At 43.0% G+C, this 23,397-nt stretch overlaps 7 protein-coding genes across 7 annotated transcripts; 4 read left to right on the top strand and 3 right to left on the bottom strand.

The window, feature by feature from the left end:
* Nucleotides 1–2,723: 2,723 nt before the first annotated feature.
* EAF01_005051 (uncharacterized protein) lies at nucleotides 2,724–4,623 on the top strand (the record flags this gene model as incomplete). The annotated part of the gene is made up of 4 exons (XM_038913306.1): nucleotides 2,724–2,984; nucleotides 3,034–3,320; nucleotides 3,370–4,536; nucleotides 4,590–4,623. The coding sequence occupies 4 exons, from the start codon at nucleotides 2,724–2,726 to the stop codon at nucleotides 4,621–4,623; spliced, it is 1,749 nt and encodes a 582-aa protein (XP_038771392.1).
* A 196-nt stretch (nucleotides 4,624–4,819) lies between these two features.
* On the bottom strand, nucleotides 4,820–5,825 carry EAF01_005050 (uncharacterized protein; the record flags this gene model as incomplete). The annotated part of the gene is made up of 3 exons (XM_038913305.1): nucleotides 4,820–5,173; nucleotides 5,240–5,483; nucleotides 5,578–5,825. 3 exons carry the CDS (start codon nucleotides 5,823–5,825, stop codon nucleotides 4,820–4,822), a joined length of 846 nt encoding a protein of 281 aa, XP_038771391.1.
* Nucleotides 5,826–6,911: 1,086 nt separating this feature from the next.
* EAF01_005049 (uncharacterized protein) lies at nucleotides 6,912–8,770 on the top strand (the record flags this gene model as incomplete). The annotated part of the gene is made up of 2 exons (XM_038913304.1): nucleotides 6,912–8,494; nucleotides 8,563–8,770. 2 exons carry the CDS (start codon nucleotides 6,912–6,914, stop codon nucleotides 8,768–8,770), a joined length of 1,791 nt encoding a protein of 596 aa, XP_038771390.1.
* A 1,031-nt stretch (nucleotides 8,771–9,801) lies between these two features.
* On the top strand, nucleotides 9,802–12,381 carry EAF01_005048 (uncharacterized protein). Its single transcript, XM_038913303.1, has 2 exons — nucleotides 9,802–10,275; nucleotides 10,373–12,381. The coding sequence occupies exons 1-2, from the start codon at nucleotides 10,215–10,217 to the stop codon at nucleotides 11,125–11,127; spliced, it is 816 nt and encodes a 271-aa protein (XP_038771389.1). The 5' UTR covers nucleotides 9,802–10,214; the 3' UTR covers nucleotides 11,128–12,381.
* EAF01_005047 (uncharacterized protein) lies at nucleotides 11,457–13,578 on the bottom strand (the record flags this gene model as incomplete). The annotated part of the gene is made up of 2 exons (XM_038913302.1): nucleotides 11,457–11,660; nucleotides 11,806–13,578. The coding sequence occupies 2 exons, from the start codon at nucleotides 13,576–13,578 to the stop codon at nucleotides 11,457–11,459; spliced, it is 1,977 nt and encodes a 658-aa protein (XP_038771388.1).
* Nucleotides 13,579–14,682: 1,104 nt separating this feature from the next.
* On the bottom strand, nucleotides 14,683–18,220 carry EAF01_005046 (uncharacterized protein; the record flags this gene model as incomplete). Its single annotated transcript, XM_038913301.1, has 2 exons — nucleotides 17,411–18,220; nucleotides 14,683–17,356 (listed from the first exon to the last, which is right to left on the bottom strand). The coding sequence occupies exons 1-2, from the start codon at nucleotides 17,431–17,433 to the stop codon at nucleotides 14,683–14,685; spliced, it is 2,697 nt and encodes an 898-aa protein (XP_038771387.1). The 5' UTR covers nucleotides 17,434–18,220.
* A 2,634-nt stretch (nucleotides 18,221–20,854) lies between these two features.
* Nucleotides 20,855–22,937, top strand: EAF01_005045 (uncharacterized protein; the record flags this gene model as incomplete). The annotated part of the gene is made up of 6 exons (XM_038913300.1): nucleotides 20,855–20,912; nucleotides 20,969–20,981; nucleotides 21,043–21,052; nucleotides 21,106–21,897; nucleotides 21,953–22,063; nucleotides 22,110–22,937. The coding sequence occupies 6 exons, from the start codon at nucleotides 20,855–20,857 to the stop codon at nucleotides 22,935–22,937; spliced, it is 1,812 nt and encodes a 603-aa protein (XP_038771386.1).
* Nucleotides 22,938–23,397: the final 460 nt, after the last annotated feature.

The following is a 23,397-nucleotide window of genomic DNA, read 5'->3' as shown; positions in this document are numbered from 1 at the left end:
TCATTGTACTAGTACATGATAGGGTCTAGTGTCCAGCTACGAATAGCTCGGTGCTCAGATAAAACTCGTATACAAGAGGGTCAACAGCGAAGGGCGAGAACAAACGAGGGAACAACTTGGAAGCCGTCGCTCGAGCACTGGAAAATGGATTAGAGTTGCTGGGACGGACTTGATTTTCTTGGCGCACGGGTGATGGGTACAACACGAGACCGCATTTGTTTTCTCCTCGTGTAAAGTAAAATCGATAGAAACTCAAGAAATGAGCATTTTCAAATGTAATGACGGCATGCTTCGATATCAATGGGCGGGCTACACAAAGATTGGCAGCGAAAGCAGCACAAAAGACATCGAGAAGCAATCAAGGTTTCTGACATCCACCCACGCACTTTAAAAACATATCAAAAAGTAACCAAGGTGTCTGATGTGCAAGCGGGACACGTGACTAGCATTGGAGTACTTCATCCAATACCATCCATCCAATCCATTTGATAAAGAACGAAACATATCATCCATTTCAATTAGACTAAATCGGGTACCCTACTTTCGGGCCACCCCTCTTTTGGGCCATCTTAAAAATTTATATTATATAATATTAAAACATTAATTATTCAACAACTATTTGATATTATAATAAATACTTAAGGATACATTTTCATTATCATCATTAATATCTTCTATATCAATTTTATAATTTCCTGCTTTAATTTGTACCTTCCTAATCTCTTTAATCTTAGAAAACTTCGAATTTGAATTAGTTTTCACCTTACATTTCTTTTTAGGAATAATTTGCTTCAATTAATACTCTAATTGCTTTATTCAATAACTAAATTATAGAATTTCATAATCCTTAGTATCAAATCCCTTAATAATCTTCCTAAAAAGCTAACAATAAGTATAAAAATCAATCTCTTCATTTTAAAGGAATATATATATATAATCTTAAATTATTAGCTTTTTGAAACATTTTAAAAGTTGAAATTATAAACTCCTTATTCTATTAATATATAAAATCATTATTAGAAAGTAAATTCTAATTTATAACTTCTTTATTACTATTCTCAAACAACAATCTGAATATAATAGACTTAATATGATTTAAAGGTTATAAACCTAAAGCTTTTTATTTAGCTAATATATTATACTTTGTTAAATTATTTAATTATACTTTCTAATAATATATAAAGAAATTGATCTTTCTAATTACTCTAGAATCCAATAAAGAAACTAATTTATTAAGGTAATACTTATATACTCTTTTGAAAAATGAGAAAACGAATAAATCAAAAGGTTGTAGAATATATAATGTATATAGTAAAAGAAATAAAAGGTGTATATTGTACTTAAAGTATTTATATATAAATTCAATAATTTTATAATTTTTATATTTATTTAATATAAGAAGTCTTGGTTTATTTAATAAGAGGAGAGCTGTTTGAGGTATAAAACCCTTTTTAAGTTATTTTAGGATAATATCATTTATAATCCATTTATTATTTGTAATAATGAAATACTATCTTTTATAAGGTTTCAAATTAGTTGGAAATCATTATTGTTATATTAATTTTTTTCAATATAATAAAGGAATTAAGAATTCTTTTTATAATTGAGATATACTTTATAAATAATATTCAAGCTTTAAAATCAAACTCTTTTTTCTAAATAAAACAATATTCTGAGCTTCTCAAAACTAATCCATTTAATTCCTAATCTTCTTATATACCTACTTTATTTATATTATAATAATGTTAAAGCTTAATATAATAAATTAAAAGTAAATCTAACTTTAGAAATTATTAATTAATAATATCGATAATTATATTTTTAATATATACTAAATCAATCTTAACTTGTCTTTTAATTCTAATCTTTAGATTCCTTTAAAGAAAGTTCTATACCTATCATTTCCTAAATATAAAATCATTTCCTTTAATATTAAAAAGATACTCCCTAATTTTACAAATTTATTAATATATAAAACTAATACTTAAAAACTCTTAAATTAATATTTAATTTATTAATTATTTCTTCTATATCGAGATTATCTTTTACATATATTATATACCTTTATTATAAAATAAATAATTATTTATACAATTTTGAAAAATAATTTTTGAAATCCTATAATCCAAAGTAGCTTATTAAATTAAACATTTATTTACTAATACACATAAAGCCAAATTAATATCAACTTCAATATATATCTTAAATATAATATAAATAATAATATATTAAAATTTTAAATTAATTGATTTAAGAATTATAAAGTTATTAAAGATTTAAAATAAAAGGTTACTTTCTACAATAAGCTTTTTTAAGGTGGCCTAAAAGAGGGGTGGCCTGAAAGTGGGGTACCCGACTTACTCGTAGTCATGCAGATAAAACTACTGCACGCCAAGCCACTATGATGGGTAGTCCCGGCAATCGCATACGTGGGAACTTGGAAGCCGCACTGCGATGCACCATAATACTGCCATTACTCGTAGATGCTGTATAGGATGGCTGCTTTTCCTAGATTTTAGTAGCATCTAACCTCCCTCCAAAAGGTAGAGAGTAGTCGAATTCTAAATACAGATAAACATTATCTTCATTGTCGTACTCGTCTTCTTATAAGATGGCTTTTCCTTTCCCTGGATTGTGGCCCGTCTATTGTTCTCTCTCTTCTCAACCCTCTCCGTTTGTATCACCGTCTCTCACTCTTTTCTTCCTTCCTTCTGTCTTTCGATATGAAGCTTTCAGTATTGTCGATTTTTGCCATTGTGGTATTTGCAAATGCTTCCGCTCCTTTGGAGAGCCGTCAATCGAATTGGACCGTCGGACAAACTGTTCAGACAAGCAGTGGACCGGTCAATGGACATCCTAGTCTAAATAGCTCGCAAGTTTCCGAGTATCTTGGTATTCCATTTGCCAAACCACCAGTCGGGGACTTGAGATTCGCCGCGCCAGTTGCATACAATGGTAATACGACCATCAATGGTACCAACTTTGTGAGTAAAACTCCCTAAAGGCACTTGTCAATTGCTAATACAAAAGTAGGGATATACATGTCCTGCCCAAACTACCACATACAATGCTACCATCATCGCACAGTCAGATGTTACTTCAACAGGGTTGGGATTACTGACCCTACTTGGAGACTTGACCGCACAGAGCGAGGATTGCTTGACTTTGAACGTGTGGACGAAACCACAAACTGGCGATGCGAAGAAGGCCGTATTATTGTGGATTTATGGAGGCGCGTTCAGTAGTGGATCATCTGCCAGCCCAGCATACAATGGACAATACATTGTGGAACAAGAGGATGTGATTGTGGTAACCTTCAAGTAAGCCTCAAGCTTCTCAGACTCTTGGATTATACTGATTGAAAACTAGTTATCGACTGAACATTTTTGGCTTTTCTGGTAGCCCCGATAGTCCTGCCAATGTCGGACTCCTAGATCAAAGATTAGCCGTTGAGTGGGTTCGTGACAACATTGAGAATTTCGGTGGTGATGCCTCCCGTGTCACTCTGTTCGGACAAAGTGCTGGTTCAGCATCGGTCGATCTATACAGCTATGCTTGGGTGCAAGACCCCATTGTTGCTGGTTTCATTCAAGAGTCTGGCACAGCACAGAGTTGGGATCTGCCAAGCACAGCAGAGTATGTCGCTACAGCCTGGTACAATGTGAGCGAAGCTTTGGGATGTGGGGGCGCATCCTCCAGCAACGTTACTAGTTGTATGCGTACCAAAAACACAACGGAAATTCTCAATGGGATATCTGCAACCCCAAATTCCAGTGGATCTTTTGGTATATTAGGAAGCTTCCTGCCTACCGTCGACGAGATTGTCGTGTTTTCCAACTACACTGAACGCTCTTTAGCCGGCAACTTCACAAGTAAACCCCTATTGATTGGAAGCAATGATGAGGAAGCCGTTCTATTTGTCGCCGCGAATGCGCTTCAAGGAATCAGCACTTCCGATGTGGCTGCGCAGCTTATCGACTTAATCGGATTCACTTGCCCAAGTGGTTACCGCGCAAATTACTCGATTCAAGCCAATGTCAACACCTGGCGTTATCGCTACTTTGGCTCTTTCCCAAATACGATGATTGTTCCCAATGCTGGTGCATGGCATTCGGCCGAAATACCCCTTCTTTTTGATACAAACCTTGCCAACCCTCCTGAGACGACCGAACAGATAGCAATCGGAAAATACATGCGTGGGGCATGGGCTGCCTTCGCCAAGAATCCTGAAAATGGCTTGACTAACTACGGATGGCCAAAATACGACGCTGCAGAGGATACGCTCATTAGATTGGCATACAACAATCAGACTGGCACAAATGCTGTAAACCCATCGTTATACGATGCGAATTGCCCTACAACACCAGTTTTTAGCATGAGTATGGATAACTCAATATCAACTTCGACAGGGACTTCGACAGGCAGCTCAAGCTTAGGCTCTGCACCTGCAACTGTATCAACTTCCGGGGGAATCAGTTTGGAACCTGGTTTTGTTGGCTTATTGTTAGCAGTGATAATTGGATCGTACTTCATAGTGTAAGTTTCACCTAAGTCGTTTATGTTGTAATCTTCATACTAACTCTACGTAGGAAAGAGATGAGAGTAAATTTGATCTTTCTTTAAATCACGCTTAGATTGTATGGTAATTTTGCACATGAGATTGCTTTTCCAAGAGTCATCATGATGTAAACGACATACACCGCACCGCACATGAACTACCTTCGGATCTCTATCCGCTTGACCCAGCTCGTAAAACAAGAGTATGCTTAAGGAAATTTTAAAAGCCAGGCATAAATAAAACACAAAGTCCCGATATCAATCAAAATTCCTCAGCCCTTGGTGCGAGGTGCTCTGCAATGTTTAAGGTCAAATTCGAATCGACGGCGAGCTCTTGTACTGCTATGGCTGCGAGGTATCTTGGATGCGCTGTGGGCACGCATGGGTTGACTGCGAGCTTCTCTGGACTTTCTCTCTTCGAGCGCGGATCCGTGAGAATCATGACTACCATGGAGGCTGCTGGGTTGTGAACGCCGTTCTCCGAGGTATGTTGAGGGGCATTTGCCAGCGGATATAGAGGCTGGCGTTGAATGGGGGTTGAAAGCCGGGTAGTTAACTGGGCCGTACGTCGGGTTGTTTTCCGGATCTTAATTAAGGCGTAGGCCGACTCGTAAGCCTGGCCAGAATCCATTTTCGATTATTGTTCCGATATAAATGCTCCAAGTCTATCTTCTTGTCTCACCATAGTATCTTTGTTCGCCGACATGTGTTCGCCTAGCGCTCTCTCCAATTTTGTTATGTGTGCAAGTCCGTGTTTGACAATGTTGTAAATTCGCAATTCATCGTAGTCTTGACTGTCAAATCTCGCTCTAGCATGTCCGATTACTTCCATTACTTCCGCGCTTCCCCGTAGGGGTTTATTCTCTTCCCTACCATTATCCAGTGTCGACGCAGCATAGCCATGATGTACAATATGCACGAATCGCCTTGATTATATCTTCCTTGTACGTACTGTTGCACGCTTGGCACCGAGAGGAGAGGACCGCTCAATTTACCTCCCCACCTAAATCACATTCCTACCCCTGGGAATGAAAGCTAGAACCCTTGTTGGTATCATAAACACCGAGTTCGGTTGGCGGCTTGTTCACATCCCTGTTGGTGGAGTGCATGCATAGGGGTAAGATGGGTAAGTCTGGATCGAAATCGCGATTGAAGCGAGTGGTGATGATGGCTTTAGCGGGGTCTGGAAGGATTGGGTTACGTAGGCAGTTGCCCTCGATGTGGTTGAGGTTCATGTCTATTGAGATCTGGCTAGAGGTTGTTGACATGGTGAATACTGGGTTTGGGTTTGTGGGTTGTAGGCCATATACTGTTTTGGAAAGGGAGGGGGAATATCTGTGGTTAGTTTTGTGTACACGTTGAGAGTTTGTCAAGAAGGTGGGGTAGGGAAGGGGAAAGAAAAGAGTACTCAGGAGACTTAAATTGTTTTGCTCATAAGGAAACTTGTAGTGAGGAGTCATTTACTATTCACCGTGGCGCATTCTGTTAATTCGTGTCGATAATCCGTTTTGTTTAGAACGAATTATCGTATGAGATTCATTTGCTGTTAGTTGTGAACCGACTTCCCCGAGTTCTGTCGTTTTATTCATTTGCCTATTGAGGGAGTCATTGAGATGAAATCGTTCTGAGTGAGTCGGAGGCAGAGATCGTCGGCTGGCGCATCGAGTAGGTATCCTAAAAATAGGGGAGCGTATTAGAACAAAAAGTGAGTTGGAACAATAGGCCAAGTAAACAGAATTTGTACGTCAAGCGAAATCTTTTGGTAACTTATTTGAATATCCAAAATTGCATCGAAACAAGGAAACTACGATATTCAAGCCAGATTGCAGAATTGGGAAAAGACGATCAGAGGGTTAGGGTAAGGTTAGGGTAGGGTTAGGAGGAGGAGCACGTGTTAAAGTGGGTAGTGATCACTTCCTCGCTCTGGAAGGAGACTATTTTCTATGGCTCGATTCTTAGCTTCTTATTCAAGAATTTTGTATATTTAAAGAGATCTGTCCTTCTACCTTCTTGATTCAAAAACATACAGATTATTACTTCTATATCGTTGTATTTATTACAGCTTTTGTAATCTATTGTCTATTCAATCGACAACATCGAGGGACGCATATCCAATTCACATATACGTCTTCCTTCATAGATAGTCCTGTCAGGAAGATTATCAACTACAGGTCACTGTACCTGTCTTATCAATATAGCTATCTTTAAAGCTTTTTAAAACACCATTAAGAAGAGACAGCTGGTCAATATTTCACAGCTTGATAAATACGCCTCGAAACGAAGACATTTGTTCGAGGACCGATCCTTCATATCTCCATTTCTTCAACCGCCAGTTGGGGGATTCCAGTTTTGAGATGGATGATTTGATAGAGCACTCGCTGTTATTGACGTTGAACGAAGCCTCACGAGATGCTTTACCCGATTTTGGATCAGAGTCAGAAGGCGAGACAAGATTCCATGCCAGTCCGCATCTTGGAGAAAGTGGGGAAGAGCAAGCAGAAGCCGAGGATGATTCTTTTCCGTCCTTGAATGAATTAAGAGAAAGCATTGTGGGCACATTGGATGCTTCGATCGCAAATTTTGACGATTTATTTTCGCGCCGGGGGGTTGTCTCACAGCCACAACTTTTCAAACTTACAGATGACTTACTGGGAATAATTTTGGGCATTCTTGTAGAGCCACAGCTCGCCGAGCCTCCTTCTACCATTTGCTATCAAAAGTATGCCAAACGGAGTCGAAGGAATGAAGAGTTTAAAGAGAGCGTAAAAACGATCCAGAGACTGCGATTGGTATGCCGAAGGATTTGCAATGTCAGCTCACCCTTTCTTATTCCTATTGTGCGTGTTGAATTGAATACACAATCCCTTGCGCGCCTTGATATGATCTCTCGTCATTCTACTATCGGCAAAGGCGTTAGAACTGTAAGAGTCATTACTCGTTGCTTGGACCGCGTATTGGCCAATAGCTTTGAGAATTTCCGTCGTCTTAAGTCTAGGTACTTACGTCAATCTCTAGAGGATTTGATGAATACTAAACTTTCGGTAGACGAGGAGGGAGAGTCCAGGATGAGTTGGGAGTTATATCGGCGGTATATATCTGCTGGATCGTATAATAGTATCTTAATGGGTATCTTGTATTATGGGTTTCATGTATCGGATGGATCAGATGATAGTAACGTTCACCAAATCTTGCGTCAAATCTTCTGGAGCAAAGCTTTTGAGCGGTATAAACATCTCCTTGCAGAACAAGAAAACCTAACAAAAGAGAACGTATTTCTGGAGGGCGTTAGCACTGCGGTCGCTCGAATGCCAAGGGCAACAACACTTCAAGTTTACGACAAGGACCGTGATAATCTTTATGAACATCGCCCTCATCTAAGATTTTTTTCAAAATCAAAATTATTGATTGGATATTGTGAAAATGAGGATAAACTCATCGACGATATTAATAAATCCAAATTATTGGGCTGTGGGGATTATGACGATTCAAATTTCCGAATCGATAAAAGTTGGAGTTCACCATCCGCTCAGATACTTCTTAAGCTTCCAGCGGCTATCCACAAGGCTGGCAGGTTACTCGAAAACATCTGCATTGAAATAAAGGGTCCCAGAGATTACAGAACTTTGGCCTCATTTGAGGGCTTCCAAGCACTTTCAGCTGCGACACAGCGGCTAAAACAGTTCACGTTTTATAACCAATATGGGTTCGATGATGAAAGCGATGAAGAAGATGAGTGGACGCCCAAGAAATTAGATGGTCTGATTACATATCTCTCTGCGATTGTGAACACAAATGCTCTAGAAAAGATTGACATCAATCTATGCTACCTCGGTATAGGGATGGGGAACTTAGACATGGAGAAACCTAATCCATCGGTGCCTTCTTTAGGAACAATTCTCACCAGTCGTATATGGCCGAATCTGAAATCAGTATATTTGTACGAAGTACCGCTTCATCTATCAGAGCTAGAAACATTCATAGACAATTTAAAGTCATCAAATATAGAAATGGAATTACACCTTGTGTATCTCATAAGTGGCTCGTGGAGCGAGGGACTCGAAATATTCAAAAGAAATTCGATCCAAAATTTGATCCTTGGGGAGCCAATTTCAAAGTCGGAGTGCCGAGCATTATTTTGCAGCGGAAAGCTTTTTTGGGACTGGGACAAGAAGCAATTTTATTGGGACTGTGGCGATTCGCTGGTGGACAGTAAAATAAGTCATTACTAAGGATGGAGCACAGTCGATCCTCCTCCAAGTCTCGAATCAGTGTATCAGGAGAAGTTTGTGCTTTATCCAAGCGAGGATTCATAGTTCACGGCCTTCCATAGTTTGCATATCACCTTGGATGTACAGCAGCAGTGGAAGCAAGTATAGAGTTTCCGATCTAGTTGAAAGCCATGGTAGTGATATTATTTGTTGAGTATAAGGGGGCATTGAACTGTATGCGGTTCATGATAGACAGGATGAAGATACCCGGAAGGTTGTGGTGTAATACATATCAGGAGGTATGTAGTCCACAGCCCGACATGATAAACTTGATTCTCTGGAGTTTGGGGCAAGAAAAGAAATTTACTGACTGTTTGCGCAGCGTTATAGTGAACCATATAGGATATTGGAACTTTCCATGTTTGAGGTAGTTTAATATAGGTAAAATTTCAACACAACCATTTCCAAGTCATGAAAGCTCCATGAGAAAGCACTACTCAGTGATATCATGAAAGAAGAATGAAACTATTCACCCATTAAGCCAGAATCCATACGATATCGCACATTGACACACAGTACAAGAAGCTCTTCTCGTAAACCACAATGGTATTCATAGACACAAACTCTCTGAATCAACAAGAGCTGGCCATAACACAACACTCCGCGACTCCGATGCCCATACCAAAGCACTAAAAATAGCCCTCCACTCGAAGTGGTAATCTTCAACCACGCATTTCTCGGACATCAGGAGATACTGTATTGCTTTTCCACTGGAAGAATATACGGATATGCCGTGTTCTCGAGAGATGGGAAGCAAAGGGGGGTTTTGAAGATGTCGTCTAGATCTAGGTATGTTTTGTTGATTTTGTTGACCCCCACTAGTTCCGAGCTGCGACGCGACGACCACTAAGATATAGGCTCAGCACAGACATCCATCCTATCAGTCCACTGACAAACTCCGGAAACTTACCGAACGCTCTAAGATTACAGAGAGAGCACAGCACAGAACCACCAAATGTTCCACGCTCGAATTGATACTTTCATACAGCTTTCTCTCGTCTAAAAAGGTCCTTCAAGTGTATATCGCACAAATGGAATACTCCTTTGGGAAGAAGAGGGCGTTCGAAAGAATGGAAAAAAGTTAATGCATCCATCATACTCTTCAACACAATCCAAGGTAGGAATCCCTCGACTGATAACACGCTACAGCAGGTCAGGTATGTATGGCTGGCACAGCACATCAAGTACAGTCAGTATGTGGGATGTGGTGTTACAGTGATTACATGACCGGACACCGAGCACCGAAGTCTTCTATTGCGATTCAATGGGTCTTGTGTGCTTTGCTATCATGGATAATTACATATAAGATAAGACAAATATCCTTTTCATATTTTGCATTTTGGATACCTAGAACTCTAATTTGCGCGAGATATACGAACTTTTGTCAAGATGAGGTTCTTATGTTTACATGGAAAAGGCACAAGCGCTGAGATCTTTTCTATTCAATCTGGTCTGTTATCTTCTCTTCCCTAGGCATATTCACTCAGATTCCCATTCTACAATCCATTTCCACTGTATAAAACCATATTCTAACACATACTCCTCAGCAACATTCCGCCGTCTCCTTCCCCCCTCATACACATTCGATTTCCTCGATGGTCCCTACACATCTCCCCCCGCAGCCGGGGTGTCCCTCTTCTTCAACCCTCCATATTACGCCTATTACCACTCCTCAGATCCCTCCGCCATCCGCGAATCCTACTCCTATCTCCAAGAACACCTTGATAAAAATGGTCCATACGATGGAGTAATGTGTTTTTCGCAAGGATGTGCGCTTGTCGCAGGTTTCTTGCTCGATCATCAGGTTACACGACCACATGTTCCTTTACCGTTCAGCTGTGCCATTTTTATCTGTGGAGGTATGCCATTACCTATCATCGAAGATCTGGGTATCGAGATTCCATCCTTTGCACGAGATTTGGAAACGCAATCTGTGAAAGAACTCTTTGCGACTGCCAATTCGGTCGAAACGGCCAAACCCGGAGATGATTATTGGAATACAAAGGCGGAGAAAACTTCAATTCTGAATGTGGAGAATATAGACCTGGATAATCCATATGACATACAAGTTCCTGAGGGATGGAAGATACAAATCCCTACGGTGCATATTTATGGGCAGAAAGATCCCCGTCGGTTGGCGGGTCTGAATTTGGCGAGCTTTTGTGCGGGAAAGAAGAAGGTTTGGAATCATGGAGGTGGTCATGATATTCCTAGGTTGTCGACGGTTTCGGACAAGATTGCGGGATTAGTGCAGTGGTGCACAAATGCGGTAGGTGAGGAGAGAGAGGCCGAAGGTTTGTGATGTGGTATGATGTGATGGGTGATCGCATTTGAAAGAGCCTTGTAAGATCATGGTTTCTAAAGTTTCGCACACGAGTCGATTTGGACGAGCAAAGAGAGTTTTTAATAAGAGGATCTGAGACTTAACGACATGGCCTGTTTGTAACGATCTGCAATATGGTTGCTTACTTCGGAGGCTGCTGCCATCATTTTAGAATTTAGATGGATCTTGGGTATATATCTAGCCCTTTCAATTTTTCACTGCCCAGTATACCAAGCTGAAGGCATTCTATATAAATTATATTACATTTCACTACAATATCCTTACACTTCACCTCTTCCCTTCGTCCCTCAAGGCAATATCTTATCTCCTTCTCCTCTCTTTCTCGCCTCCTCTCCTAATCTATAAGGTCCCAGCGGCACCTTAATATCACCCGCATATCCAACATCTCCCTTCGCCTCTTCCAATTTCTTCGTCACCTTCCCTACCATTTTGGCAATCCATTTATCGTTAACCGTAGCGCTGACAAGCGTTTTCTTCATTCCTTTGTGAGCCTTATGGTTCATCACGAGATTCGATCAGTTACCGAGGAGAAGAAAAAGGGGAGGCGCGGGAATGGGATATTGGAAGCAGTGCTGAAAAAAAGTATTTCAATAATAGAGATGATGAGAAATAAGGATCGAAAATGAAAATACATACATCCTTCACTCCTCCCTTCACAACCCCCACCAAATCTCTAAATCCGTGGATTTCTTCGTCCATCCATCGTTTTTCCTTCTCGACTTCGATTACTTTACTCGCTTTTACGACACTGGCCACCCAATCTAAGAGCTCTTGATCCATCACTATGGGTAATTGTGCATGTGCTGCTATGTGAACTGCGCATTCGTCTTTTTTTGATGTATCATCTCCCTTCCCCTCCCCTCTTCTTTCCAATCCACACGAGTCCGCTCGCGCAGGTACTATATGTTCATGATGCGGCAGCAAAAAACTCGGAATCGCAAACGTGGCATCTGCGCCCCCCAGCCGCACAACTTGTTTCAATGCGCTGGCGGAGGGGAGAGTGCGATATACTTGTATTTTGGTGCTGGAGAGCGAACAGTGGATGTCGTAGGCGGGAAGGAAGGGGACTTGTGCGAGACCGGTGATGGAATCTAGTTGGAGTACGAAATTGGCGGGGAGGAGCCATTCGTGGATGCGTTTTTGGATGGGGGGGATGGGAGATGAGGAGGAGGTGGTGGGGAGATGGGGATGGGGATTGGATGACCTGCGAGATGCGAAAGATGCGGAGGAGAAGATGGGAGAGGTGGGAGAGGTGGGAGATGAGAGAGATGAAGGGGGGGTGTAAATAGTAGTGTTTTTGAAGACTTTCGCGGAAAGGATTTCCTGAATCCATTTTCCGGATCCGGTAGCTGTGAGCGAGGAGATTTTCACAGGGTGGAAGTGTGCGAGGGGATTCAGGAGCAGCCGGAGGAGCATGGGGAGTCGATGTAGGATGGCGCGGATGTGAGGTGGTACTAGGGTTTGCAGCGTGGTGACTTTGATGGAGCGGGAGGGTGGGTGTGTGATGGAGGGTTGGCGGTGCAGTTGCGAACAGATTGCGGCGCGGATATCGTTGTTGCTGTTTTCGTTTACGGTTTCGTGGGGGTTGCTTTCGGACTTGGAGTGCACGAGGTGCTGGACTTGTTGACGACAAATTTCAATGCTGTTTGTGGAGCGGATCATCTGGATGGTTTTGTTGTATTGTTCGTTGGCGGCTTCGGTGTCGTCTGGGGTGATGGTTCGGATGATTTTGATGCCCTCTTTTATATCTGTATCTATCGGTACATATCCGTTAATCATATCAGTTTTTACCGTCCTATCCTCATTTTGATTGACGTTGCCATCCTCAATCCCGTTCTCACATTCCACCTCATTCCCCTTAACAGCTCTCAACATTTTCGAATTCACCTCCCACACCTGATTCTTCCCTTCATCATCACTCTTCCGTTCCATCCCATCCTCCGCATCCTTAAAACTCGACTCTCCCTCCCCCCCCTTCACACTCACAAAACAATCTCCCACTTCAATTCCCCTCCCCAACCTAACCACCACCTCTTCACACACAATCCCAATTTCGATTTCCTCCTCCTCTTTCCCCTCCCCCACCACCATCTTCATCCCTACCTCCACCCCATGCACCACCAAACTCATCGCGCTCACCCTCCACGTCACGCCCCTTACAACCATCAACCCATCCACATCCGTATCAATCTCCAACCCCGGAATATCAAAAACCCCCACCCTATCCTCAATAAACTGCAGTCCAAACCGTCGCAATAACAATCCCCTCCTCAACTGTCTCCTGAGAATCTTTCCCACAAGAGGAAATTGGAATAGACACACCAGAGGCACGCATCCCCAACATACCACGGTGAAGAGATAATAAAAAAGCCAACTCGTGCTACAAATACAGTATATCAAATCTAGCATCGTAGCGAGCTGCCACAAGGGAAAATGATGCAGGATCCTCACACTTCCACTCGCACTCCTATCAAACTCTCCCTTTTCCTCTCTCCGATCACCACCCTCTCTTTCTCTCTCACTTTCTCTTTCCCTCCCCCTCTCCCTCTCACCCCCCACAAGCAACATCACCTCCAAAACCGGCGCTCCAGAAAAAACCCAATAAACCGGCCATCGAAACGGAATACACAGACCCATCACCAACAAGACATACAGCCAGGGCGAGGAGATCAAATAGCACGAATGATGATAGATATGATGTTTCCTGGTACTGGGCATCGGTACTCGATTACACATACTGATGCTGGATTTTGATTTTGATTTTGCGAATCAAGCTTTGCGTTGCACACGCTGTGCGTGTATGTATTTATATATGTATCTGTATGTGGCGGAATCAAAGTTGCGTATACTAATTTTATGGACGGATGGGAAAGATAGAAAGTTAGAAAGGAAACAGGTACCTGGGTTCTCTATATAATTATATATGAAAGGAAATACTCTATTCTAATCGAGAAGAGAAGAGAAGAGAACTTGTAGACAGACGATGAAGGTGATATGTACAGAAGATCAATTCCATATAATCGTCAAAGCGATCGACAGGTACAAGTGCCTAGTAGGTATTCTAGATCTAACACTTATGGAGTTTCCAAAATTTCAAATCGAAGAGGAGGGATAGGAGGAACATTAGAGTTCACATAGGAACGACGTCATTGTTAGATATCATTGACTAGCTAGACTTCTAGTCTTAAGCTACCAAAAATAAAAGTTGCTTGGATATCTTTCATGATTATAGACTAGAATTCACCTGCTTTAACTTAAATCTTTTGATGGTATCTAACAAGTTCCAATGAACAATTGCAGTTTATCACATTTCATTCTACTATTTTATGATTCTGTAAATGTCATATTCATTCCATTCGATTCCCATTCATAGATAAACAAATAAAACTAACTAATATACATAAAAGCCTTAAGCCCGCATAAGACAACCTGAAACCATTAAATCATCATAATCATCATAAATCACATGAATTATATCATTCAATCGACCACTCATTTGCCTGCCGATTTAATTTACAAAACTCGGTTATTGGTGGTGTTTCCAAACTCAGAAGTCTCTCCCAATCTTTTTTCGCCCGAGAGGCCATGGGTACCAGTTGGTCCGGTCAAGCCTGAACCATGGCTTAGGCCTGTAGTACCGGTGGAAGTGGTGTTGTGTCCAGTGAGGCCTGAACCATGGCTTAGGCCTGTAGTACCGGTGGAAGTGTTGTTGTTACTAGTCAAACCAACGTCATGCTTCAAACCAGTAACATTGTTACCCGAAGAACCGGTGCTGTAACCAGTCAAGCCGGATCCGTGAAGACCGGAGCCATGGCTCAAACCTGTAGTGCCGGTAGAAGTGGTGTTGTGCCCGGTGAGCCCAGAGCCATGGCTCAAACCTGTAGTGCCGGTAGAAGTGGTGTTGTGCCCGGTGAGCCCAGAGCCATGGCTCAAACCTGTGGTGCCGGTAGAAGTGGTGTTGTGCCCGGTGAGCCCAGAGCCATGGCTCAAACCTGTGGTGCCAGTAGAAGTGGTATCATGACCGGTGAGTCCAGAGCCATGGCTCAAACCTGTGCTGCCGGTAGATGTAGTGTTGTGCCCAGTGAGTCCAGAGCCGTGGCTCAAACCAGACCCTGAAGTGTTACCCAATGGAGAAGAGTGAGTCTCATTCTCTAATCCTCTGTTCTTGCTGTGCTCATGTCCGCCACCTGTAGAGAAGCTGTGATCTTCACCGTGATCACGTCCAACTCCCCGAACTCCTTCATCTCCAGGACGATGTTCATGTTGGTCAATCTTACCCTCTCGAAGGGCAGCATTGGCCGCAGGATCGTCCATGACTGGAGCAGTGAAGATATGATCAGGGCCAGTAGAGTTATGAACTGGGTGCTCGACATTTGGATTATGGCCGTGGGTGTTGTCAGAAACCTGGACATTTCCGCGAGGGGCTCCTGGAACACCGGTTCCTACCGGACCAGCTGATACCGAATGTCCACTTTCATGGGGAAATCCGGTAGGTCCGCTGATACCACGGTTCCTCTCAGCGCCGTGAAGTTTATCTCCAAGATCTTGACCCACAGGCTTTTGGTCAAGACCGTGAGTGTTGTGATGCTTGTTGACTTCGTAGGCTGTTCCCGCAGCACCTCCTGCAAGGGCAGCGTCTCTACCGTAGTGATGCCCTTCCTTAGAGCGATCACTATCGACCCTTGGATCCACCTTGTTCTCAAGGTTTGAGGAATGGGGACCAGCAGTAGTGTTTGCTGTGTTGTGGTGATGTTTGTCAGTCTCGTATGCAGCAGTTCCGGCTCCGCCAGCAAGAGCAGCATCCCGTCCATAGTGATGCTGCTCTCTTGAGCGATCGCTATCAACTCTTGGATCAACCTTATTCTCGAGATTTGAGGAGTGAGGACCAGCAGTAGTGTTAGCGGAGTTATGATGATGCTTGTTGGCTTCATATGCAGCTCCACCGACAGCTCCAGCTACGGCAGCGTCACGCCTATAATGGTGGGTTTGTTGCTTCGAGAGATCGCTATCCACTCGTGGGTCTGCTTTGTTGGCTACGTTAGACGTGTGTGGACCGGCAGTGGTGTTATGTCCATGGCCAGCTTCGTAGGCTCCAATAGGGATTACGCCAGCAGCAGCAGAAGTACCCTTGCTACCATGAACACCGTCGGCCTCTTCAGCGCCACCACCTTCAACTCGAATTTTAGATTGGGGGCCATGTCCATGATGAGTGTGAGCATCTTCGGTGGGAACACTGGAACCACTCAAATGAGGGTCTAGAAGATTTGCAGTCGCCGTAGTATGAGGTCCAGTAGTTCCTCGAATACCACCTTGGCTATGTTGGTTGTTATGATGATGAATGCCCTCTCCAACAGCTCCTGCGGTGCCAATCGCGGCAGCGTCACGACCTAAGTGATGTCCTGAGGAGCCAGTTGTGGTTGTACCGTACGCGTCCTTCGTACCGTAACCAGATGAGGTCTCGTTTGGAAGACGATTTCCATCCAAATCTGAGTCGACTCTTGGGTCAGCGGCATTCAATGCAGCGGAGTTATGTGTTCCGTGAGAACCCTCAGTATGTCCATGAGTTGGATGGGATCCAAGACTGGTGTTTTCATGCTTTCGGTGTTCATGTTCAGCTAGCCCTGCAGCACCAACGGCTCCACTTCCAAGGGCTACATCTCTGCCAATGTGGGAATTTCCGTGACGGTCAATGTTATCTCTACCATGAGTATCTAACCCATTTCCTGAAGGTATGGTAGTAACACCACCCAAGCCAGAAGCAGTGTTTGATGGCACACCAGCATTGTGTGATCGGAGAGGATCTGTGGTATTGTGTCCTGTAAGCCCAGCCTCATTTGTGCGAGCTGCAGAATCGATGCCATGAGCATGTGTATTTGGTCCAGTGGTGGCTGAACCAAATTCAGAATCTCTAGGTCTGTGGGGAACGTTGTCTTGAGCAAGTCCTCCTGATGTGTGGCTCACACCTGCTGGTGTAGGATTTGCGTGGGTGGTATGAGATGCATGACTGGCATCGGTGACTGCGGGTGGGTGGGTTTCAGAGTGAGGGCCCTTTGCGAGATGGCTTCCTTCGCCAGCGTTCGAGTGAGCAGCTCCATGCTTTTCAGCCTTCTTCTCCTCTTTCTGCTCAATTTTCTCAGCCTTCTTCTCTTCCTTAACTTCCTTCTCGTGTTCTGGAGTAGTGCCGTGACTATTTGAAGGTTAGTATCTGCCATTTTAGCAGTTGCAGATTAAGCTTTCTTACAGGAGTGCCTTGATCTTGTCCATGATTGCGATTTGAAGATTGTAGTGTGAGGTATGTGTGTGTTTAAGTGATTGTTGATGTACGTAAAAGTGCGATGATTAAGTTTGTGAACTAAGGGGTATCTTAAGCAAGTAGTAGATGGTATAGGGAAAGAACATCCAAAGTGATGCGGCCATAGCGAAGTATTTGTATCATTGTACCTTGGTCGAAAAGCTTCTTTGACCAGTGTTTGACAAGCTAAATCAAGGTAATGGAGGGGTAGATTTCGATATGAACGATGTCGTCAGCCTCCACAACTTGCCATCCACCGAAAGGTCGACATTCTATTGTAGCTTGGTGTAATTGTCTCATAATGGGTGGAAAGGCTAGCTGATTGGCTAGCAAACGCGTTGAATGATGTAAAAGTTACCAGGAAGATGGCGCAACAAACGAGCAAATTGTGGTGGAGTGAATTGTGCTACTGATATCAAGGTCTGATCTCAAAGAAGCTCTCCACATCAGGCTAACTTGCAGTTGAAGTATGCATGCATTGATGTAAGTACCTAGGAATCTCATCTCACTTGTTACCAACTGTATCTTCCTTCTCTTGATAGATTCTTGATAGATGATGAAACTGGTGAACCAGATCTACCGGTACATCGGGAGCTTCCAGCAAATGATGATGAATCCCACTTCTCGTGGTGGACTCGTATACTATTTAGGGATGCACTGAATCAACCAGAATAGAACAGGCTCGAGACAGGTAAAAGGGAGATAAAGTTGGCAGGGACCCGCAAAAGATCTGTTTTGATGTTGCTTCGTGGTGGTGCCTGCAGTCAAGAATCTTTTAATTACAGGTCCGTATAAAAAGGCTGCCCAGGTGTCCCCGCATTTTTCATTTGCCCCCTCTTTTCAGCCACATTGTGTGGCGGCTTGACATCATTTGAAACCTTGGAAGCGTGATCATGAATTTCTTTAGTTCATGATGCCCATGATGCCTTCTTTCAAGATTCTCTGCCTGTTGAACTTTCAATTGTTCCAAGTTTTCTCTTGTCTTGTCTTCTCTTCTCTTCTCTTCTCATCCATCATACAAGGTACAAGCCACATTGAAGAGAAATCCACAACTACCTACAACCTGATTTTGCAGTCATTGTGCTTTACTCACTGCCTAGTGCCTACCTATATGAATTTGTCTTAAGCTCTAGATAGTTTCCAGCCCTCTAGAATTCAGAGCGAGTTCACACCATTGTATAAAATGAACATTCGTCGTGTTCCTTTCGCTCATGAAGAAGTATTATTAAACCGTTTGAAAGTGGGCTGGTAGGATTGCCACTTGAGCCGCCTCTATTGTAATGCAGATTCGTCAATTGATGTCAAAATGCTCAATACTCACGCCGAAAGATAATAATAAAGCGAACGCTCAGTGTTTTCTCCATCACCATTGTAATTCATTTCACTGGTGATGTCAAGCTGCCGTGCAGTTATTAATTATTCTCGTAACATAACCAGCAAATCATGACCTCGAGAATGATGAAGGGGCTCTTATAATGTCACACAGTGATGATAATCCCTATGTACAGCGTGTGCTCACTGCCCTTGCTTATCTTATTGTACTCGTACAGAGTACACATCACCAAACACGCTGACCGGATAGGGATTAACCAGTCAGTGTTGCCATCTCGTGACAATCCTGTGATTCAACCACATTTCTGCATTTGTTGCATATCTACTGATTTGGAATTATCTAGAATTTTCTCCAATAATTTGGAATAACTTTCGCATTTGAATTTGACATTACATTGTTTCATGCTTACGAGTTTCTTATTGTTCGGGCGATCTTCTCAATGGAATGATTATAAACCTTCCAAATGATTCCAATCGAGGAACTGGTGCGTATCAATCCTCGAATAGATAGCTTCGGATTATCTAATAGCACTCCCGTTCTTGAAAATACATCATCACATTGTACACTTACTATTACCTGGTAGTAGTAAGAATAGTAAACTCTTCATCGATTCACATTCAATCTATAGCCCATGCTACGCCGACCATGTGATACGCCTGTGTAGTCTACAGTATCTGGATAGTGGGTAGGTATAAGAAAACTTGTTGTCCCAATCCATAATAATATGTGATGAAACTCGCCACTTCTTCTACTTGCAATCATTTCCTTCCATGAAGACGCAATGTGATCGGCTTTCACACCAAGCTGAGATCCAATGGATGGAACCAAACACATATCAAAGCATCGGTACAACCCTCCCGGGCCGTGCTACCATTTTTGACTTTTCTGATAACACGATCATCCCGATGCGATCGATCCCCTTTGCTCCGGACTGACAATATTTCCAGAAAACGCGGGGGATCTGTTGTCCTACCCCAAACCGGGGTATAGCCAATTATGAACCTATCAACATCGTGTTCTCTGTTGTGCAGCCTCGCTTTCAGGTACTAGCAAGGTGGCCGACATTGGACAAATAGATATGTAATTCATAGATGAGATAATCTAATATTAAGATCTTGGGTTGTTGGGTTGTTGGGCTCGCCTCTTCGAGATGTACCTAGGTGACACCCAGTAGCCAGCTCAAGAAGATGGATGAGACTGGGAGTGTTGAAACGGTGCCCCTGATTCTGTATACTCTCAGAGACCTTCCTGCACCCTACAGTCACATATAATTCAATCAATCCCAGAGTAACAGAGATCGAGCGTCCACCTATAACATGTTAACCGAGGATGCTATGCAAGTACATGTTGACCAGCCGAGCCAGCGTCACCGCCGTTCGATTGCACACCCCCTTGTGAACGAATGAGTCCCGAGGATTATGTACTGTATATAAGAGGAAGAAGAGCCAATGGCAACTAATGACAAGCTGAAAAACAAAGTCATTATACCAATCATGTCTACCCAAGCACTTGGTGAATCACCAAAAGTTTCTCCGAGACCGATGCATTAGCCAGGATATCTGTATGGCATATGCATGATACAAATGAAAATTCTATCGTCTGATCACCCAATTCATACAAATACCAACGAGCCGGCCCATCATCAAAACTCCACTTCAAAACATTGAATCTCGTATCCAATACTCATCACATCCCCATACCTCTTTAGGGTATCAGGCCCGATGCTTCTTGAAGGAAGAGGAAGGGGTCCCGACCAGCACCAGCACCAGCCAGGGCCTTTACCCCGCACGCTGTTTCCCAGTCACTGATCCTCCCCCAGCTATGTCAGTGGCCTGTCTGTCACCTGCAGCACTGGAAATCCTTTTTGGTAACTTTCTGTGAGATGTAGTGCAACCATTCGCGCGCAAGAAGAACTCCAACATTATTTCGAGATTATTTTACTCACCCCTTTCAGCTCGGCCTTTTGATCTCAGTGTTTGTAGCATAGAACGAGGGGTTTCGGTGCAATATTCGAAAAGGATATATCTATCTGTACCTTATGCTCTGCACATCTCGTTAGTATGCTTCTGTATACCAAAAAGGCACCCCCGAAAGTTCCTAAGAAAAGGTCGAGAGCCGGTAAGTGTCGATTCACTATATTGGATGATCATGGCTAATATTGATCGTTATATAAGGATGTATACATTGGTGAGTTGCCTTATTTTGTAGTTGATTTTGATTGATTTCCGATGTACTAATTGTGACATAGTAAGGAAAAGGTAGGGAGTCTGACCCTCAATCAACCCATGCAAGTCTTTAACAACAACCACAGAAAAAGAAATGCAACGAAGAACGTCCGCAATGCAATAGGTGTACAGAACGAGGTCTGCAATGCGAATATGAAGCAGTAAAGCCACGAAAACGAAGAAGGGCGGCCTATGCGGAATCTGCCCTCTCGCTCGAATATGGCTCCCCAGGCTCAGATCGCGAACGATGGCCGCGACAATATTCACAAGGGCTTAGCATAATTACAGACAAAAGTGCGGAAGATGTGCGAAATAGGTGGGAGGAAACGACAGCATATCCATTATCTGCAACTTCTGAGCAGTCCGGCTTTACTTGGGGAAGCTTTTATGATAACGACAACGAAGTGGAAGAAATAATACGCGAGGATCCATATGACAATGCTTTTTCTGGCAGCACACTGGTTCGATCACGAAGTCAATATCCAGATTTAGCAATGATTGCTCCTTCCCCAGTTGCATCTCCTCTCCTCGAATTCAGTTCACCGGTGTTTCTAGAATTTGCAGACAGAAGAAACCGCAGGGCTCTCGTGGACCATTTCTGCAATACTCTGTCTCATCTCATCGTATTCAAAGAAGACACAGGCAATCCATTTCGGCAACTTATTCTACCATTGTCTCATGCCAGTTCACCGGTGATGAACGCAATATTCGCACTAAGTAGTGCGCATATGGAATATAAGGGGGTGGAGAATGAAGAGAAATCTTCAGATTTTCACAACAACGCTTTACAAGGGCTGGCAAAGCTCATTCAACAAAATGATCAGGCAAATAGAGAAGAAATTTTAGGCGCAATAATGTTACTCGTTTACTACGAAGTGGTAAGTCACAGTACCCCCGGATGAATTATTATGGCGCAAATTAATCATGTGTTAGCTCGTACAACGCGGAAACTCGAGTATTGTACATGGTCATCTGAAAGGAGCGATGACGATTATGGATTCTAGAAACCAGGAACCGAGTCCGACGAGTCTATTTCTCGAGCGAGTATGTTCTCTGCTGGTTATCATATGGGCTTTTCTAATTAAACTAGGCCTTTCGATTTTACGATGTCATTACAGCTCTTTCTCTAGGTACACCTCCAACTACTACTTCGCAGCCTACAGCAAGCCCATTTCCTTTACCGTTTTCACCCAATGAGGCAAACAAAAATTCACCATTAGATTCGGTTGATACACTCCTTGGTCTTTCGACAGAACTATGGCCAATTATTCATCGACTTGCACACCTGCTATCTTACAAGTCTTCTCTTCAATCCGCAATTGAAGGTAACCAATTGAGTAAAGCAAGTGTTCTACGGACTGAATTAGAAAGTACATCTCAGGCTATAGAGATGGCTCTTACGAACTGGAAGCCAAGTTTTGTGGCTAAAGGACCTTCTTCACCTAGGGAGAACACCGAAGAAGACGATGCTTCCTCAAAGTATGATATTACTCCCGAGGAAGCACGTATGCAAACCATCCTTAATAATGCCGAAGCATATCGTCACTCGGCATTCATATATCTCTATCGTACCATTCAATCTCTTCCCAGGTCCCATACCTTAGTCCAAAAACATACAAATCTTTCACTAATTGCTTGTGCCAATGTTGTCGGACTAGCGGAGCTATGCGATGATGCACCAATGTCTGCGTTGTTATGGCCATTATTCGTGGCAGCATGCGAAGCCGAAACGGAAGCGGATAGGGAACTAGCGACGAAGGCCTTTAAGGGAACAGAGAGAAGACAGGGAATGCAGAATATCTTGCGTGCTTGGAAAGTGGTGCAAGAGGTTTGGAAGAGGGCAGATGAGGGGATCTATGAGGATGGAGATTGGCGGGAAATTTGTGATAGCAAGGGGTGGAAGATTGTTCTGGGATAGGGAAGGTGCTGCCACAGTCGAGCAAGTCACATCTAAGGCAAATGGTAATGATTCGTCCGGGATTACATTCTTGCTCGGGAGGTTAGGTGATACATTCACCATTTTCCCGTCTTCACTACGGCTGGTCTGGGGATTCTTGCAACCAAAAAAAGTTGTTTATGTTGTTGAGGGCCAGGGGCGGAGATTAATATCCAACATTAAGCGGGTGAATTTGCAAATCGTAAATTACCAATGAATAACACCTACAATTTTAGATGCCAAGGGTAAGGTGGAAAGCTATTTGGATGTTGATTTGATGAGTTATGAGAAATTTGTTAAATCCAGTTTGGGGATAAATGCATGGTAATGGGGAAAGATGGTCCTGGAATTGGCACTGACATTGGATTGTCGAGGAGTTTGTATGTATGGTTGTATATTGTTAGTCATTGGTATAGAGTATATATCTAGGGATTGAAATTGA

This window comes from Botrytis porri, assembly GCF_014898465.1.
Source record: "Botrytis porri strain MUCL 3234 chromosome Unknown BPOR_006, whole genome shotgun sequence".
In the NCBI taxonomy this organism is placed as follows: Eukaryota; Fungi; Ascomycota; class Leotiomycetes; order Helotiales; family Sclerotiniaceae; genus Botrytis; species Botrytis porri.
This window is presented reverse-complemented; position numbering and strand designations above follow the sequence as displayed.